Below are 20,884 nucleotides of genomic sequence, written 5' to 3' on the forward strand. Positions count from 1 at the left end.
ATCATCCTCTTGTTTATATAAGAGGATGTCATCCTCTTATATAATGTCATCCCTATAACCCCAGCACCAAGCACAAAACATTGTAGGTGCTAAATACATATATTTTTGGATAAGTGAAGGACTGACTGAATGAATAATGAACAAAAACAGAATCTGCTAAAAAGGAGCCATCTGTAAGAGTAACACAAACTTTTTTTTCTGTATTCAGCTGTGTGGCCAGCTTTTCTCTTGATTATTTCTTTTCCATCTTCTCTGTTGGTTGTATCCTTCCTGTTTCCTATATAGCAATCAGCTTTTCAATTTCTCTATTTTAATAATTTCTCAGATTTTTAAAAACTGACCCTATGCAAAAATTTAATGCTTTTGGCCACTTACCATATAAAAGAAACTATATAGTTAAAATGGGATTACTCACCATAGAAAAGCCCCTTTTCTTTTCCCAGAGGTAGCTCTCAAAACTGGGCAGACAAAACTGACTAATCTTGCATCTAGTTGTGACTTCATCCTTCTTTTTATGAAAGAACTAAATGTTCTTCTCTCTTCAGTCTTACTTACAAGAACACAGGAAAGAAAAGAAGAGAGAGAAAGATAGCGTAGGACTTTCTTAGGTTCAGAAAACAGAAGCAATGAGAAGTAACGAGGACCATAAGAGCTACATTTGGGAATAGAAACAAGGAGTTCTCCATGAAGAAATTCATAGCATGTGGTTGTTCCTCGGTATTATCAGAGCGCTCTTCAAATGTCTTCTTGTAGACAGACGGTAAATGTATTAGCAAAATAATACAGAACAGAAAGTTTGGAAACAGCATGATCAAACAGGAATGAATTATCTTCAGAATTTTAGATCACAACTTTCTTAAGCCAACCACAAAAAGGGTATTTATACCATACATTAGTATAGAAATGAAAAATAAAGTGACTTTAAAAAGAAAAATGGAAAAAAAAAGGCAGAAGCAAATATGCTTTCCTGAAACATATTAGAGAAAGATGAATTTTTTTAAAAAACCTAGATGCTCAAGGTATACTGAGCTATAGTTCTATGAATTTCTGACATATTTAGAATCTACTTCTGTAAAACAGCTGGCGCCCCAGGAACATTACAGAACATATCCCAACTGCAGCAACCAGTCAGCTCAGCTGGCTTTACATCACCACAAGCAGCCACCAGAATGGGCATGGACCTCTGCACATGGACATGGGTCCCAAATGAACCTTACAAATGTCCAGTCACTTTTCCAGCTAAACCTAAAACAAAACACCCCACCCCAAAACTAACATCAGTAAGGATGATGAAAAGATATTACCTGCACTCAATACTACAGAATAAGAAGTCCCAATATCAGTATTATGAAAACCAGTAAACCGTCATGTTTTTAGACAATACCTACTTTACATGCCTACAGGGAAACCAAATCTACTGCAGATTCACAGATCAACAAATACAGACTAAAGTGATCTTTGCAAAAGGCAGTTCACTATATCAAGGAAGAGTTAAGGAAGATAACTGCAGTAAACTGAGAATAAAAAGAACCGTTCCTATAGAGAACTTTTTAATGTACAAAAATTTAGAAGAAAATAATTTTTCACTCTGGTAACAGCTATGACACTGGTCTGCATACCAGCTCTAACATGGTCCCACCAAGATGGTTCACAAGATGACATTACACAATGAGAAGAGTAAACTTTAGGAATAAATATAGGTGCCCTGATGCAACAGGGAAACCTAGCCTCAACTGGAAAGAAACAAAATACGAGAGATTACAAAATTTACAAGTTTGTTCACTCCATGAGAAAAGCTTAGGGAAAAAAAAAAATCCAGCCCTGAATGAGCTGAAAGCGGCTCAAAAGGAAGTTTACAAAGGCCAGAGGAACATAGAGAAATAAAGATAATGGCATTTTCTGGCTGAGATTTACCTTAAGCTACAGGCATTATTCAGAGAAAAACTTTGAGAAAGAAGATGTTAACTGATCACACAAATAAGCTTGTTATTTAGCCTGTCAAAGCAGTTTAGAAATACTCCCATTTAATCAGGTAAAAGAAAAGCAGAGTTATATTCAGCTAACTCTTAAAACAGTACCAAGCAATTCTAAATTATAAAGCAGTCTCCTTTATATACAATGTTCTCTAAACAATTAGCAACAAAAATTAAGTGTCTTGATGAACTCAATAAGACAAGCATCTCAAGTTATAAGAAATAATTTTTTTCAATTCAAATGAAGCAAGAGTAAGACAAAGGAGTTAGCCTTTGTTCTAATAAAGCAGCCAAGAGTAGTCTCATGGCAAATGGATGCTGGGGAGAATTAGAAAACTAGCCCTAAAAAAAAAAGCATATGAAGTCATAGAAGAATCAGCAGTATCTATTATTTGTTTATTATTTGGCCAACTACTTTCCTCCTCCCCAAAGGAAAAGAAATATTTTCCCCCAAATGAGAAATCAGGCTAACAGCTCATGTACCCCATTTGGAAGACTATGTCTGAAGACAGAATCAAAGTCCAGCCTCAGGGATTAGTGTCAATTCCAATGTTAATTCTCAAGATACCTAGACTGGTATAAAACTTACAGTTTTTTGCACTAAGTATTAAAACCACACCCAGTGAAGACTCACCATTCTCTAATATGTCAGCTTTTTAAAGCAGATTCTAAACCCACATGGTCAGAACTTAAATCACACTTAAGTTTTCCTAGATGCATGCTTAAAACTCTTCCCATGAAAAATGTATCCCTTCTTTAAACAATTTCATCTTTCTTTAAAAGTGACCATACCTTGTTTTAAAAAAAAAGAAGAAAAACTTATTTAACATTTCTAAAATAAGATATTGAAACAATAATTTAATAAAATTTCAGCGTTCTGTATATATATCTTCCTCAACTTACATCCTGACGTAAGTTGAAAACATCAAGTCGAAAACGCATTTAATACACCTAACCTTCTGAACATCGTAGTTTAGCCTAGCCTACCTTAAACATCCTTAGAACACTTACATTAGCCTACTGTAAGTTGGGCAAAATTTTCTAACACAAAGCCTATTTTATAATAAAGTGTTAAATGTCTCATGTAATTTATTGAATACTGTGCTGAAAGTGAAAACCAGAGTTGCGTGGGTACAAAATGGTTCTATCAGCTATTTACCCTCATGACAGCGTGGCTGACTGGGAGCTGCCCTACCCAACCTGAGGAGAGAGTACTGTGCTTCATATCACCAGCAAAAGATCAAAACTCAAAACTGAAGCACAGTTTCTATTGAATGTGTATCGTTTTTGTACCACCATAAAATTCAAAGTTCATTAAGTCGACCCATCACAAGCCAGGAATTTTTTAAAAAGCAGAATACTTCTGAATATACTTTCTTTACTCATACAACACTTTATTTAATTAATTTATTTTAATTATTATTATTATTATTATTATTTGTATTTTGGCCGCACCACACAGCATGTGGGATGATTCCCCAACCAGGGATTGAACCTGGGCCTCTGCAGTGAAAGCGATGAATCCTAACGTCTAGGTCACCAGGGAACTCCCAACACTTTAGCTGTAAGTTTGCTTCTGAGACACTGGTCACCTTCATAGAAAGATTAATTAGCAAAAATAGCTGGATTAATTTTAATAAGTCTGTAGACAAGTTCACAGGGGATACATTTTTCTGGAAAGCTTGTGTCAAGAGAAATGACAGATTCTGAAAACCAAAAATTCTGATTCTGAAACTGAAAAACCAAAATGGAACAAATATTTTTAAAACCTTATTTTCCATATTCATAAGGTCAAAGTGAATGATAAAGGTTTGCTGATTAAAAAAATACATATTGTCTTAACATATATAGCAGTGTGGGTCTCATGATGAGCAAAGGTGCAGCTGTCTTCAGTAGCCAGCCCCTTAGAGAAAGTGGAAATAAAAGATTATTGTTGTAGTAAAGAAAAAAGATAAAGAACATAATGACTTAAGCTGATGCAAAGAGTACCAAATGAGAGAGCAGAAAACATAAATAAGAAAGTAACCCTCAATACTGGAATAGAATATCATAACTGAATTTCAGTTGTCTACTTAATTTCACAAGTATTCTTGATGTCTATTTACTGCAAAGAATCAAAGAATGCAGCCTCCTTTAAAAGAAACACTTGTTTTTTTTTTAAAAGAAGCCAAAATTTTATATTCTAAAAGGTGCTGATTAGCTTTCAAAAAAGTAAAAGAAAAAATTATAGTCTCTCTTACTTCATTTAAAAAAGGTTAAATTAGGAACTAAGGAGGAAATAGAATAGAAAACTGGAAGAGCAGAAGGGAAGAAGTGTCTGACTCAATCTCTCTACTGACCTCTCGAGAGAAATCAGACTGAAGAGAAGAGAGCACCTTTAATCTCTTCACCGGCTGAGGTGTCACAGCAGAAGCAGGACTAGTCAGTTTTTATCGACTTGGGGGGTATGAGAAAATACCCAGTTGTGCTGAGGGAATAAGCAAGAGGAGACAGAACACATTTCAATACCAAATGCCATTTAATGAGCACATACACATAGAACTTCTCTAACCCTTCTGTGCAATAGGTGTGGATGGATCTAACGTCATTCCTCTGTGTGTGCACAAGACAAATATTAAGGCCAAAGCAGTGAATCACATACCAGGCAAAGAATGGATGAAGGCCCAGACGTCATCAACTGTCCATACAGATGGCTCCGTTTGTGCAACTGGTAGCAAGTCACTGTTCTCAGGCATTTTCCTCATTCTCACATCCCGAAGCTCACGCTCTCTTTCCCGCTCACTCTGCCTGCGCAGGCGTGTTGTCATTGCAGATGGCACAGAATCTTCGTGAGAAGCCAAGTCTTCTTCTGCAGATGGATAAGTAATTGGAAGCTGGAAAATGTAGTACAGGTAAAATACAGCATTGCACTTTCCTTGTATTTCTGAAAAGGGTATTGTACGTTGAATCAAAGTTTCTACAGACCTGCCTAAGGATATGTTCTCTTGCTGCCCCATCAGGGCCACTTGGACGACGGCCACGATGCCCAAGACTTTGATTATCAGGCTTACGATTCCAACGACTAAGTGCAAATTTTTTAGAACAGCTAACATTGTACCTAAGAAATTCAAGTAAGAAAAAAATTAAATAAATGATGTATGGGACACTCCATTTAGTAATTAATTATGACCTTAAAGTGCAGTTGTGAATCAGTAAGTGCCATTTATTTCATTATGATCTGTAATACCTCAGAAAGTAAACCATAGTGTTCAATAGATTTACTTATGCTAACAGTAAAAAAAAAAAAAAAAAAAAAAAAAGTGGCCTCGTTTTACATCATAATATAGCTCTCAATATAATACTGGACACCTATAACAAGGTATTGATATTTTCTCCTAATAACAGCATGATAGAAACTCTCTGCAAAATACAGAGGATAACTCATTTTTCTAGCTGCAAAATAATTCAAGGTTCCAGGAGAAAATAAATTATGAATTAATCATTTAAACGTTCAAATTGTTATTTTTCCAGGTAATCATTTCTGAAGAGATATTAATAAAAAGAGGTTAATATAGTAGAGAGGGGGAATCTCAAATGGCTAGTAAAATATTTTTCAAATATAACTAAAATCAAGAAATGAAAAGGTAAAGTTGAGATTTCAAAGTTCCACAAGGAATCCATGGGTCTCAGGAATTCAGGAAATTCAAATATATATAATTCTTTAAAATTGGCTGAAAGATTATCTTTATCAAAATAGACTGTCTAATATTTTTAAATATACATTTTAACATACATATATTTAAAATATGGAACACTTTATGTATTTGCCTATCAACTTTGTGCAGGGCCCATGCTAATCTTCTCTGTAGCATTCCAATTTTAGAATATGTGCTGTCGAAGTGAGCACTCTAAAATTTTTTAATGTAGACCTTTATAAAGCATGATGACAGCTTAAAAGAATCCTATGCCATTTACTGAGTTCCAACACCCTAGAACAAAGGCTGGCAAACTTCTTCTATAAAGGGCCAGATATTAAATATTTTAGGCTTTGTAAGCCACACAAATTTCTGGCACAACTACTCAACTCTGCAACTGTAACATGAAAGCAGCCATAGACAATAATGAATGAGCATGGGGACTTCCTGGTGGCGCAGTGGTTGAGAATACGCCTGCCAATGCAGGGGACACGGGTTCGAGCCCTGGTCTGGGAAGATCCCACATGCCATGGAGCAACTAGGCCCGTGCACCACAACTGCTGAGCCTGCGCTCTAGAGCCCGCGAGCCACGATTACTGAGCCTGCGCGCCACAGCTACTGAAACCTGCACGCCTAGAGCCTGTGCTCTGCAACAAAGAGAAGCCACCGCAATGAGAAGCCCATGCACTGCAATGAAAAGCAGCCCCTGCTCTCACAACTAGAGGAAGCCTGTGAGCAGCAAAAGACCCAACGCAGCCAAAAATAAATAAATAAATTTATTTAAAAAAAAATAATGAATGAGCATGGATGTGTTCCAATAAAACTTTATTTAATAACATTTAAATCTGAATTTTACGTAATTTTCAGGTGTCACAAAATGTTATTCTTTTGATTCTTTTTCAACCACCTAAAAAGTTAAATACTATCCTTAGTTCAGGGACCATGTAAAAATAGGCTCCAAAAAGGACTCAGCCTGGGCATAGTTTGCCAACCCCTTCCCTAGAAAGAGTGAAAAGAGATGATCTAAGATACAAATTTCTGAAAAGCTACACAAAGGCTAAGAAAAATATACACAGTTCCTCTTTTTTTACACATAAAACTACCATTGTAATTTCTTATTTTCAAAACTCTTTTGCTCTAAGATGATTTTTTCAGGGAAATGACAAGAATTTCCTCACCTATGTTTTATGAAAATATCAGGAGGTAGAAGTAAGGAGTACTATGAGAGTGAATAGGCTATTTTTCCACTAAAAATATAAAAAAGAAAAGTGTCCTGATGGTCACTTCATTTTACCCTAAAACAATTCAACAAGCTCTTCCTGTGTTCATTATGCTCATCTGTGGGCTCAGCTCTAAAGGTTTCTGATTTCCATTCACATCAACTGACAAAACTTCTTTCCTAGCTGACTATAGAACAGAGAAGAGAGACTAACTTTACACTTGCTATTTAGTCCCTAAATATTTAGATATCTAAGACAGATAGCTAGGCAGACATGTAAACAGCAGTTCTGAGGTGAGACCTAATTTATCCTCTCCTCCTTGCTCTTCTCTCGTCTGCATTTTCCTACATTAGGACCCCTAAACCTCTAAAGAGCTTCGCCTAAAGGTATAATAACAGGACAACTGAGCAATCACCTCTGGGAGAAGAGTGATTGTAGTGTGTTAAATGTCCTGAAATATTTTTAAATAGTCAAGAAGTTTAAAATATTCTGAAAGGCAATCCTTCTCCCTCAATTTTTAATCCCTTAGAATCAGAGAGCCACTATTCTTTCTTGTAGTACATGCAAACTGGAAAAACTCCTAAGTTAAAATAGGAGTTACATAATTTGATTAGGACTATCAATAACATGAAAGAATATCTGAATAACAGATTGACAATTGAAAAACCAATAACCCATTTTTAGAGGAAAATACTTCTACTAGTTATTTAACTTAAGTTTTTACTACGTGTATTTTAGGGGCACCATACTAAATAATGTATTCAAGCAAGAAATTCCCTGGATGAATCTTTAAGATCTTAAATTCTTTGAGAGAATAATAACTTTTGGAATAGAAAACAAATTTCAAAATAATCAACCTGTGCATACACTTCACCTTTAGTGGGAAATACCTATAATTAGGATTTATAATCATTATTAGAGGGGTGTTCTTTAATGTAAACTAAACTTGAGACTAGATCAATGAAGATAATAAAAATTTTTTTTAGTAATACTATTCACCTATAATATTACTATTGAAAATAGAGGTTTAGAAGACAGGCCATTCTGTTGTCAGATAATATAACAATGTGGAGAACTTATGCTATAGCTGTCCCACTTAGAAACCTAAAATAAATAGGATATGGTTAAAAGAAATGAAACAGTTTAAAATATAACAAAGTAAATCCAGGTATTTCAATATTGATAAAACAAATATTGTTTTGATACCTTAAGGACTAGTAGTCTATTCACAGGAGGGGTTCTCCTAAGCATATTCTTACCACCAGAAGATTGCCACTTCAATATTAGATTATGCTGTATGTGTTATGAATATGCAGTTTTCACGGAGCAAAAGTTAACAATTAAATAGCAAAGTAGCTCCAAATAATGCCTATTTGATGTCATTCCTCTATAATATCTAGTTTTGACTAATGGTAAAGTCTACAAGTTTTTTGGTTTTGTTGCAGCAGTTGTTGGCTTGTGCTCTAGGAAATTCAAGAGAACAGAAATACCTTTTGGCACACGACATAGTGCAGAATCTTTTTGACCGCAGAAATTCATTAGCATACCCCATCTTTCCACAGAATTCACACTTGAGCAACTCACTGTCCATTTCTTCTAATGCCTCTAAAAAGAAGAAAACAAAGAAAAAACTTCCAAAAATTTAATCGTGGCAAATTTTCTTTTAGCTTCTACTTTGGTCGGATGCTACTAGTGTTCAGACCCTCCAGGAAACGTAAAAGGAATGGTCTTTTAACTTTTCAATCCATAGCCACTTTGGCAAAGCAAAGCCCCCCAAAACAACCACTTCACCAATTCCCTCTTGCTCCTGCATAAAAATATTTTATGGAGTTTTCTCCACAAAATGCAATACATTTTAAAGGTTCATTTTGCTAAGAATCCAACCTACCTAAAATGTGCAAAATAAAACAAAGTCACTACTTTCAAAATGCATCATGTAGTATATGAATTTTGACACACTGTGCTATGTACAATATATATAGCAAAGAACACACTTCTAACTGGAGAAAATGAGGATGAATCCAAAAAGAAGGTAAAATTTTGATGTGTGATTTCAGAGGAGCATTTAAAACATTAACACTCTCAAAGATCTGCAATGTACAACAGAATATATAAAGATGTATTTATCTAATTATAAAAGTCCCTTTTAGTCTTAACATATTAAAACAAAGTAATTTACATTTACCTTCAAAATCACCATTGGTTTTGTAACTTCTAACCTCTGCTCCTTTTTGTCAGGGTGTCTCTCTGTTAAATGAGAATGTCCTTCCCTCCACCTCTATATCCATAACTTTCAAGTCATACCACAGGACCCAAAGAAACTTCCCACCTAAATCCTCAAGTATTCAGCAGCAGCAGTCACCTGTAAGTAAGCAACTTAATCTTCAGGACCCACAGTTTTCTCATCTGTAAAATAGAGTTTAAAATACCCTTCCCGAAGAATTGCAGTGAAGATTACACGAAGGCCCAATAGGTAGCAGGCATAAAAAAGTGACAGTTCCATTTCCTATTTTCCACATAAGAACTAAGAGTACTAAGACCTGTAATAAGTGCTTAAGAAACACTTCAGTGAAAACTGTTAAATTCTTAAATCCACCATATTTTGCCATTTTCATGCATCATCATAATTCCTATGCCGAGTCATATAAAATATACAAAAAAAGAAGTCCACTAACTAAAGCTTTTAGCTATGAGCTCCATATGTGCTTTTCTATGTTATTCATTTAAGCAAGACTTGTTAAGATGAAGAAAGGGACTCTGAAATGTAGACATGGATGACACATACTCAGTACATTCAAGCATCACATTATCCCAGTGTTACTGGAGAAGCAAACAGCAAAGTGCTAAATTAAGTGAAGGCAGCAAGAACTAAAAAACACACTGTGAAATATTTGAAGTTCCAAGGGACATCCAAATACACTGTCATGACCAATCAAATCATAAACTAGCAAGGGATCATCTCAAGGAAATTCTCAAGACTGTCTTCATAAACAAAACTCATCTATTTAGTAGCAATGAGGAACAAGAGTCTCAAAGCAAGTAAAGTAAAAACTGCTCCTTCCAATGACCTAGAGATGGCTTTCACACAGTTGTGCCCCTCAACACATCCCTGGGACCTAGTGTCATACTTCCAGGAGTATTGCTTTTACGCTGTGACGCTTGTAACCAGATCTGACCTTGAAAAGCCTGTACTGGAGACAGAACCTCTCATTTGACCACCACTGCCACCAACCCAGCCCCAAAGAGCCCATTTGTCAACTTGTTCCGTTTTGACTATACTGAAAGCTTTATTTCAAAAGTTTGTATTAATTAACATAATATGCAACACTTGATAACAGGTTATAATACCTTATGAAGGAGAAGGAAATGTTTTTGCTGGTGAGAGGGGGGAGACCCCAAACAGGTATGGTCTAAGGGTTAACAACCTGACAAAAATAGAACATCAGTTTTATTTCTCATAAAGAAGAGAGGAATATTAACAGATTCAAAAAAGTCCAGTTCTAATATTTGGTCAAAATTTCAACAAATCTGGTAATGTTACCAAGGCTACTTTTTCACATTTGTAAATAAAAAATTACAGAGCCAAATAAGTTTAAAAAACTATTGCTTTAGCTAATAAAGATGGGATTCTATGTCAGAGACAGCTGGCAATTCCCTAATATCCGTTCTTCACTTTTCTCCCACAGTAACAAAATCCTAATATTTAGCTAGGAATATGGCCACTGAGAATAAAAAGTACAGTTTCTGCCCCATGTGTGGCCAATTTCTGACCAAATCCCAGGTACTGCCCTTTCTCCCATCTTACAATTAGAATGTGATCATGAAGATTAGCTATCTTGGAAATGTGAGCAACATTCTAGGGATGGCAGAGCCACTGACAGCTTAGGTGCCCAACACAATGGAGCCCTTCACTGCTTACCTTTAGACTATGTCAGAGAAAATTAAACTTTTTTATTTCATCAGGTATTATTCTGGGTCTCTAATGGAGTGGCCAAACACATATCCTAACCAATAGAGATCCCCAAGTTTTTTGTGCAAGGAGGAGTTACTTTTCAATTTTCCTGAAGACTTGAGATCATGTGATGGTCAGCAGCAAAGAGAGGTGATGAGATAGAAACCATGATCAGTGTGATGATTTACCAGGGAAGACATAAGATATTTTGGTAAATCACATTTTGGTTGGAGATTGTGGTTATAGAACCAGTCCAAACAGAGACATAGTTTATTCTTTAAAAAAAGAATAATCCTTACATTGTTTTTCATACTGAATTAAACTGTATATACTACTACAACCAAAGCCACTAAATAAGTGACCTCACCATTTCACCCTGTAATACTTCCCGTAAACACCGAAGTATACAGTAACAGAAACACTTTATAAAATTACCTTGGGAAGTTATGAAGTATTTAAAAATTTGACACATTTTCAGTAAATATACCTCCACTATGAAATAGATTAATCTTTCTTTAACTGAATATAGTTAACATAAAACAGTGTGTAAATTTAAGGTGTAAAATACATTAACTTGATACATTTATATATTATGACTGCCTTTGTAGCAATACTGAGCACTTCTGTCACATTACATTTTTATCCTTTCATTTTAGTCACTGGGATAATTAAGTTTAAGTCTCTTAGCAAGGCTGATGATTATAGTACAATATTGTTTGTACTCATTATACCATGCATTAGATCTCTACGGCTTATTTATTATTCATTGCATAGATTAATCATCTTTAAATCTCCCTTTTCCTTACTCTGGTATCTTGTCCTTTAAAAGTACCCTTTGCCTTGTCTTCCTCTTCCCACCATGACTACAGGTATCAATTACATGCCAAACCTCTACACTGCTCCTCCATGTGACCAGCAGAGTTTCCAAAAACACTCTTTTTCATGTCACCTGCCTAAAAAATCTTCAGTAACCATCCTCTTGACAGCAAGATAACTCCTAACTCCATAGTTGAATATCAAAGTATGCTAGAATCTGACTGCCTTACTACCCACTACACTTCTCTAACCCAACTGTCTACTCTTCACTGCCCCCTCCTGAAGTTACCTAGCACTTGCACATCTTTTGTGCATTTATTCATGGTATGCTAACCTGAAAGGTTATTCCTGTTATCTTAAATCTATGCTTTACCAGCCAAGACCCAGGTCAAATCCCATCTCTACAGAAAACTCACCAAACTGGCAATAATCTCACTCAGTTTTAACGTGCCAAGTTCTTACTGTCTATAATAATTCATTTAATACCTACCATATGTTGCTCCTTAGTTATCTTTCTGTTGTGGAGATTGCTACTTCCTACTAGATCAAAAGCTCCTCTAGGTTCTAGCATAGTCCAGCATATATTTTAATTGTATATAAACCATGAGCATCACAAAATATGCTGTGAAGCTTCCTAAGCAGTTTTCCATTTACTCCAATATGTGCACACAAGAGAGCACATTACGTATGCTTATTAGGCTAGAAAACTTTTGTTTATAAACTTATTCTTATAGATATAGACAAGAAAAAAAAATCCCTGCACATTCATCTTTACTACTCTTTATCTCAAATGAAAAATTTTCTCAGATAAGTAGTATGCATAACTAAAAGCAAGTATTTAGGAATTAAATGAAATTAAATTCATAACAACAAAAGGCAAAATGTACACACTGTTTGGATCCTGATTTGAACAAAATAACTATAAAAGAACATTTATACAATTTAGGCAATTATACAATTGAGGAAATCTGAATATGGACCAGGTACTAGATGACACCAAACAGTTATTAATGTTGTTTTGTGTGACACAGCATTAAAATGTACACTTTTTACAGATGCACACTGAAGCATGCACTAGTAAATTACAATAAGAACCATGATCTTTTTTCAAACAGAGGAATAAAGGGAGAAAAGGGAAAGAGAAAAAGCAACAGAGAAAGAGAGAAGGGCGGAACGTAGGGAGAAAAAAACAAAAGGGATGGGGCCTCCCTGGTGGCGCAAGTGGTTGAGAGTCCGCCTGCCGATGCAGGGGATACGGGTTCGTGCCCCGGTCTGGGAGGATCCCATATGCCGCGGAGCGGCTGGGCCTGTGAGCCATGGCCGCTGAGCCTGCGCGTCCGGAGCCTGCGCGTCCGGAGCCTGTGCTCCGCAACGGGGGAGGCCACAACAGTGAGAGGCCCGCATACCGCAAAAAAAAAAAAAAAAAAAAAAAAAAACAAAAGGGATGGATGAAGCTGGTGTGGCAAAATAATGTTTAAAATTGGGTAATGTTGCGTCTGGGTGAGGTGGGATTCATTATACAGTTCTCTCTAATTGTATGTATGTTTGAAAATTTTCATGTTTAACATTTTTTTAAATAAAAAAAATCAAATTGAACTCAACATAAATTAGCAGTAAAAAAATTTTATACTACTATCATACTCTTTGCTATTCAAATAAAAAGTAAAACAGTGATAAATACTTTGCAACAGTTCATAAATTACCACAATGACAGAGGAGCCTTCCTCTTAAGAATTAGGAAAACTGCGAGCCAAGTCAGTATCTATTTTGCTTACCAGCATGCTATTTTACTTAATTTTAGCAAAGTACAGGCACATAATATATGCTAAATATTTACAAAATGAATAAATTAATTTTAGATGAAATATATTAATATATTGATAATTACTTAGACAGAGATGTTAATTAATTCACTATTACAGAGCTCTGACTATATTAAATGCTATTTAATTAAACTGAATGGTATCAACTGCAGAGCCATGATCAGAATCAATAAAAAGTAAAATATATCATTTTTGCATTTATTTGTGTTTGTTTGCCTAAAGTCACTTTGCATTACCACTTTGACTTTTATGGAATAGTCACTATTAGAATAAGGTCTATAAAAAAATTCTTTGACACTGAGAAGATTTAGTGATATTTTCCTCTATGAACAAACTTAATCGCCTTTTGACTGAAGACTACGTCCTTAACACAACTGTAATACCCACCTGATATCAAACATCTGAATACATAAAGTCTAAAACCAAACAACCCAGAAGCTCTAAATTTTTAAGCAAACTCAGTAAAACAGTCATTTATTTAAGTCTGCTTAAGAAAGAGAATTGGTTGTTTTGATCCTAAAATTCTGAATTAGTTTCATATATAATGGAACTTTTCCCAACCACACTCCTTCAAATGTCAAACTGATAGTATACAAATTAACACCAATCTTCCTATTCTAATTGTATGACCATTAAGAGTCTGATTAGCTTTCCCACTATTTTAGTCAAATAATGCATTATATGAGGAAAAAAAGTAAATACTTCCAAGTGAAAATCTGTGTGGAATAAATACCCATGTCTTGTTTCAAACAATAAAAGTCAAAGTTAAAGGGCATCTTAAAGAAAAATCCACAAACCTTCAGCAATCATGTCTTCCATCTCTGTGTCAGATGAATTATCTGCATGCTTTGCATTATTCTGTAGCTCTGGCTGAACACACACAGAATTTATCACCTGATTATCCAAAATAGGCCTTTTTTTCACAGGCTGTTCAATCAGCAGAGATGAACGACTCACCTTTAAAAGACAGACAGCACAAAATAAAATAATCTTTTAAAAGATTTTCAGAAACAACTTAGTTTAAAAATCTCTTGAAACGAATGGTATCTGTGATAATTTACGTGTATGACTGATCAGATCCATTCATTAAGGGCTTTATTCCTTTAGAAAAGGTTAAGCAACCTGAACATAAATGCTTTATATTGCAGTTCATGAGCAGTATGGATGCTTCAAAGTCTCAGTCAAATGGAACCAAGGGTCCTAGTTTAGGCAGGTAGGCTAAAAAGTTTTTTAAAAAATCAGTAATAAATTTTGATGAGCGAGTACCTTTAATATATTTTTTTCCTGCAATAACCTTTAAGATTTATTTTTCATGCACAAAGCTTTTTATTTGTAGGATTATCTCCTCAGGATAGATCATTATCATATGCATTTTAAAGATAAGGCAACTGGACTTCCCTGGTGGCACAGTGGTTAAGAACCCACCTGCCAATGCAGGGGACATGGGTTCAAGCCCTGGTCCAGGAAGATCCCACATGCCACAGAGCAACTAAGCCCATGTACCACAACTACAGAGCCTGTGCTCTAGAGCCCGCAAGCCACAACTACTGAGCCCATGTGCCACAACTACTGAAGCCTGTGCGCCGAGAGCCTGGGCTCTGCAACAAGAGAAGCCACTGCAACGAGAAGCCCATGCGCCATAAAGAAGAGTAGCCCCTGCTCGCCGCAACCAGAGAAAGCCCGCGCACAGCAATGAACATCCAACGCAGCCAAAAATAAATAAATAAATACATACATACATTAAAAAAAAAAGATAAGGGAACTAATATTCAAAGTATGCAGGTGGAGGAGGAGACCTTCAAGATGTCGAAAGAATAAGATGCGGAGATCACCTTCCTCCACAAATACATCAGAAATACATCTACACGTGGAACAACTCCTACACGTGGAACAACACCTGCTGAATGCTGGCAGAAGACCTCAGACCTCCCAAAAGGCAAGAAACTCCCCACGTACCTGGGTAGGGCAAAAGAAAAAAGAATAAACAGAGACAAAAGAATAGGGACGGGACCTGCACCTCCGGAAGGGAGTTGTGAAGGAGGAAACGTTTCCACACATTAACACAGAATTAGGGGCAAAGGGCAAAGCAGAGAGATTCCTGCACAGAGGATCAGTGCCGACCAGCACTCACCAGCCCGAGAGGCTTGTCTGCTCACCCACTGGGGCGGGTAGGGGCTGGGAGCTGAAGCACTGGCTTCGGAGGTCAGATCCCAGGGAGAGGACTAGGGTTGGCTGTATGAACACAGCCTGAAGGGAGTTAGTGCACCACAGCTAGCCAGGAGGGAGTCCGGGAAAAACTCTAGATGTGCCTAAGAGGCAAGAGATCATTGTTTCAGGGTGCACGAGGAGAGGGGATTCAGAGCACCACCTAAATGAGCTCCAGAGACGGGCACGAGCTGCAGCTATAAGGATGGACCCCACGGATGGGCATGAGACGTTAAGGCTGTTGCTGCCACCACCAAGAAGCCTGTGTGTAAGCACAGGTCACTATCCACACCTCCCCTCCCGGGAGCCTGTGCAGCCCGCCACTGCCAGGGTCCTGTGATCCAGGGACAACTTCCCCGGGAGAACTAACGGCGCGCCTCAGGCTGGTGCAACGTCATGCCGGCCTCTGCTACTGCAGGCTCGCCCCGCATCCATACCCCTCCCTTCCCCCGGCCTGAGTGAGCCAGAGCCCCCGAGTCAGCTGCTCCTTTAACCCCATCCTGTCTGAGCGGGAACAGACGCCCTCAGGCGACCTACATGCAGAGGCGGGGCCAAATCCAAAGCTGAGCCCCGGGAGCTGTGCGAACAAAGAAGAGAAAGGGAAATTTCTCCCAGCAGCCTCAGAAGCAGCGGATTATATCAACTTGATATATCCTGCATCTGTGGAATACCTGAATAGACAACGAATCATTCCAAAATTGAGGCAGCGGACTTTGGGAGCAGCTGTAGACTTGGGGTTTGCTTTCTGCATCTAATTTGTTTCTGGTTTTATGTTTATCTTAGTTTACCATTTAGAGTTTATTATCACTGGTAGATTTGTTTATTGATTTGGTTGCTCGCTTCCTTTCTTTTTTTGAATACATTTATATATATTTTTCCTTTTTCTCTTTTTGTGAGTGTGCATGTGTATGCTTGTGTGATTTTGTCTGTATAGCTTTGCTTTAAACATGTGTCCTAGGGCTCTGTCTGTCCGTTATTTGCTTCCTTTTTTTTTTTCTTTAGTATAGTTTTTTTTTTTTTTTTTTTTTTTTTTTTTGTGGTATGTGGGCCTTTCACTGTTGTGGCCTCTCCCGTTGAGGAGCACAGGCTCCGGACGCACAGGCCCAGTGGCCATGGCTCATGGGCCCAGCCGCTCCACGGCATGTGGGATCTTCCCAGACTGGGGCACGAACCTGTGTCCCCTGCATCAGCAGGCAGACTCTCAACCACTGCGCCACCAGGGAAGCCCTCTTTAGTATAGTTTTTAGTGCTGGTTATCATTGGTGGATTTGTTTTTTGGTTTCATTGCTCTCTCCTTTCTTTCTTTCTATTACTTTTTAATTTTTTTATTTTTAATACTTTAAAAATTTTTTATTTTAATACCTTTATTTTATTTTTTCTTTCTCTCTCTCCTCTCTCTCCCTCCCTCCATCCCTCCCTCTCTCTCTCCCACTCCCTCTCTCTCTCCCTCTCTCTCTTTCTCTCTTGCTTTCTCCCTTTTCTCCTGAGTCATGCGGCTGACAGGGTCTTCGTGCTCTGGCTGGGGGCCAGGCCTGTGCCTCTGAGGTGGGAGAGCTGAATTCAGGTCATTGGTCCACCAGAGACCTCCTGGCTCCACATAATATCACATGGCGAAAGCTCTCCCAGAGATCTCCATCTCAACACTAAGACCCAGCTCAACTCAACGACCAAAAAGCTATACTGCTGGACACCCTATGCCAAACAACTAGCAAGACAGGAACACAACCCCACCCATTAGCAGAGAGGCTGCCTAAAATCATAATAAGGTCACAGACACCCCAAAACACATCACCAGATGCAGTCCTGCCCACCAGAAAGACAATATATATCCAGCCTCATCCACGAGAACACAGGCACCAGTCCTCTCCATCAAGAAGCCTACACAACCCACTAAACCAATCTTAGCCACTGAGGGCAGACACCAAAAACAATGGGAACTATGAACATGGAGTCTGTGAAAAGGAGACCCCAAACACAGTAAGTTAAGCAAAATGAGAAGACAGAAAAACACACAGCAGATGAAGGAGCAAGGTAAAAACCCAACAGACCAAAAAAATGAAGAGGAAATAGGGAGCCTACCTGAAAAAGAATTCAAAGTAATGATAGTAAAGATGATCTAAGATCTTTGAAATAGAATAGACAAAATACAAGAAACGTTTAACAAGGACCTAGAAGAACTAAAGAGCAAACAAACAGTGATGAACAACACAATAAATGAAATTAAAAATTCTCTAGAAGGAATCAATGGCAGAATAACTGAGGCAGAAGAATGGATAAGTGACCTGGAAGATAAAACAGTGGAAATAACTACTGCAGAGCAGAATAAACAAAAAAGAATGAAAACAATTGAGGACAGTCTTAGAGACCTCTGTGACAACATTAAATGCACCAACATTCGAATTATAGGGGTTCCAGAAGAAGAAGAGGAAAAGAATGGGACTGAGAAAATATTTGATGAGATTATAGTTGAAAACTTCCCTAATATGGGAAAGGAAATAGCCAATCAAGTCCAGGAAATGCAGAGTCCCATACAGGATAAATCCAAGGAGAAACACACCAAGACACATATTAATCAAACTATCAAAAATTAAATACAAAGAAAAAATATTAAAAGCAGCAAGGGAAAAACAACAAATAACATACAAGGGAATCCCCATAACGTTAACAGCTGATCTTTCAGCAGAAACTCTGACAGCCAAAAGGGAGTGGCAGGACATATTTAAAGTGATGAAAGGGAAAAACCTACAACCAAGATTAATCTATCCAGCAAGGATCTTATTCAGATTCGACGGAGAAATTAAAACCTTTACAGACAAGCAAAAGCTAAGAGAATTCAGCACCACCAAACCAGCTTTAAAACAAATGCTAAAGGAACTTCTCTAGGCAGGAAACACAAGACAAGGAAAAGACCTATAATAACAAACCCAAAACAATTAAGAAAATGATAATAGGAACATACATATTGATAACTGCCTTAAATGTAAATGGATTAAATGCTCCAACTAAAAGACACAGACTGGCTGAATGGATACAAAAACAAGACCCATATATATGCTGTCTACAAGAGACCCACTTCAGACCTAGGGACACATACAGACTGAAAGTGAGGAGATGGAAAAAGATATTCCATGCAAATGGAAATCAAAAGAAAGCTGGAGTACCAATTCTCATATCAGACAAAATAGACTTTAAAATAAAGACTATTACAACAGACAAAGAAGGACATTACATAATGATCAAGGGATCAATCCAAGAAGAAGATATAACAATTGTAAATATTTATGCACCCAACATAGGGGCACCTCAATACATAAGGCAAATGCTTACAGTCATAAAAGGGGAAATTGACAGTAACACAATCATAGTAGGGTACTTGAACATTCCACTTTCACCAATGGACAGATCATCCAAAATGAAAATGAATGTAAGGATACACAAGCTTTAAATGATACATTAAACAAGATGGACTTAACTGATATTTATAGGACATTCCATACAAAAACAACAGAATACACTTTCTTATCAAGTGCTCATGGAACATTCTCCAGGATAGATCATATCCTGGGTCACAAACCAAGCTTTGGTAAATTTAAGAAAACTGAAGTCATATCAAGTATCTTTTCTGACCACAACGCTATGAGACTAGATGTCAATTACAGGAAAAAATCTGTAAAAAAAGAAACACATGGAGGCTAAACCATACACTACTAAATCTCTTGCTTAAGAGATCATTGAAGGAATCAAAGAGGAAATAAAAAAAATACCTAGAAACAAATGACAATGAAAACACAACAACCCAAAACTTATGGGATGCAGCAAAAGCAGTTCTAAGAGGGAAGTTAGTAGCAATACAATCCTACCTCAGGAAACATCTCAAATAAACAACCTAACCTTACATCTAAAGCAATTAGAGAAAGAAGAACAAAAAAACCCAAAATTAGCAGAAGGAAAGAAATCATAAAGATCAGATCAGAAATAAATGAAAAAGAAATGAAGGAAACAATAGCAAAGATCAATAAAACTAAAACCTGGTTCTTGAGAAGATAAACGAAAGTGATAAACCATTAGCCAGACTCATCAAGAAAAAAGGGGAGAAGACTCAAATCAATATAATTGAAATGAAATGACAAAGGAAAAGTAACAACTGATACTGCAGAAATACAAAGGATGATGAGAGATTACTACAAGTAACTATATGCCAAGAAAATGGACAACCTGCAAGAAATGGACAAATTCTTAAAAAGCACAACCTTCCAAGACTGAACCAGGAAGAAATAGAAAATATAAAAAGACCAATCACAAGCAATGAAATTGAGACTGTGATTAAAAATCTTCCAACAAACAAAAGCCCAGGACCAGATGGCTTCACAGGCGAATTCTAACAAACATTTAGGGAAGAGCTAACACCGATCCTTCTCAAACTCTTCCAAAATATAGCAGAGGGAGGAACACTCCCAAACTCATTCTATGAGGCCATCATCACCCTGATACCAAAATCAGACAAAGATGTCACAAAGAAAACTACAGGCCAATATCACTGATGAACACAGATGCAAAAATCCTCAACAAAATACTAGCAAACAGAATCCAACAGCACATTAAAAGGAACATACATCATGATCAAGTGGGGTTTATCCCAGGAATGCAAGGATTCTTCAATATACGCAAATCAATCAAGTGATACACCATATTAACAAATTGAAGGAGAAAAACCATATGATCATCTCAATAGATGCAGAAAAAGCTTTCTACAAAATTCAACACCTGTTTATGATAAATGCCATCCAGAAAGTAGGCATAGAGGGAACTTACGTCAACATAATAAAGGCCATATATGACAAACCCAAAGCCAACATTGCTCTCAATGGGGAAAAACTGAAACTATTTCCTCTAAGATCAGGAAAAAGACAAAGTTGTCCACTCTAACCACTATTATTCAACATAGTTTTAGAAGTTTTAGCCAAAGCAATCAGAGAAGAAAAAGAGATAAAAGGAATCCAAATGGGAAAAGAAGTAAAGCTGTCACTGTTTGCAGATGACATGATACTATACATAGAAAATCGAAAAGATGCTACCAGAAAACTACTAGAGCTAATCAATGAATTTGGTAAAGTAGCAGGATACAAAATTAATGCACAGAAATCTCTGGCATTCCTATACACTAATGATGAAAAATCTGAAAGAGAAATTAAGGAAACACTCTCATTTACCACTGCAACAA

General features: G+C 37.0%; 1 protein-coding gene and 1 non-coding gene across 8 annotated transcripts in view; both read right to left on the minus strand.

The window, feature by feature from the left end:
- PHC3 (polyhomeotic homolog 3) overlaps window positions 1–20,884 on the minus strand; it is an 87,178-nt gene that overhangs the window by 10,023 nt on the left and 56,271 nt on the right. For 5 of the 7 annotated variants that reach the window (XR_009532592.1, XM_060099113.1, XM_060099115.1 and 2 more), the window contains 4 exons: window positions 14,256–14,415; window positions 8,358–8,472; window positions 4,938–5,070; window positions 4,615–4,846 (listed from right to left, as the gene is read on the minus strand). Coding sequence is in view for 6 of the 7 variants with exons in the window: in XM_060099113.1 (XP_059955096.1) it covers window positions 4,615–4,846; window positions 4,938–5,070; window positions 8,358–8,472; window positions 14,256–14,415 (640 nt within the window). In the remaining variant the exon portion in view is untranslated. Of the gene's footprint in view, window positions 1–4,614; window positions 4,847–4,937; window positions 5,071–8,357; window positions 8,473–14,255; window positions 14,416–20,884 lie in introns of those variants that run through there. The other 2 variants (XM_060099117.1, XM_060099116.1) reach the window with 1 other exon arrangement.
- Window positions 5,753–5,859, minus strand: LOC132491526 (U6 spliceosomal RNA). Its single transcript, XR_009532734.1, has one exon. It is a non-coding gene; the product is annotated as a U6 spliceosomal RNA (small nuclear RNA).

This window comes from Mesoplodon densirostris, chromosome 5 (genome assembly GCF_025265405.1).
Source record: "Mesoplodon densirostris isolate mMesDen1 chromosome 5, mMesDen1 primary haplotype, whole genome shotgun sequence".
In the NCBI taxonomy this organism is placed as follows: Eukaryota; Metazoa; Chordata; class Mammalia; order Artiodactyla; family Ziphiidae; genus Mesoplodon; species Mesoplodon densirostris.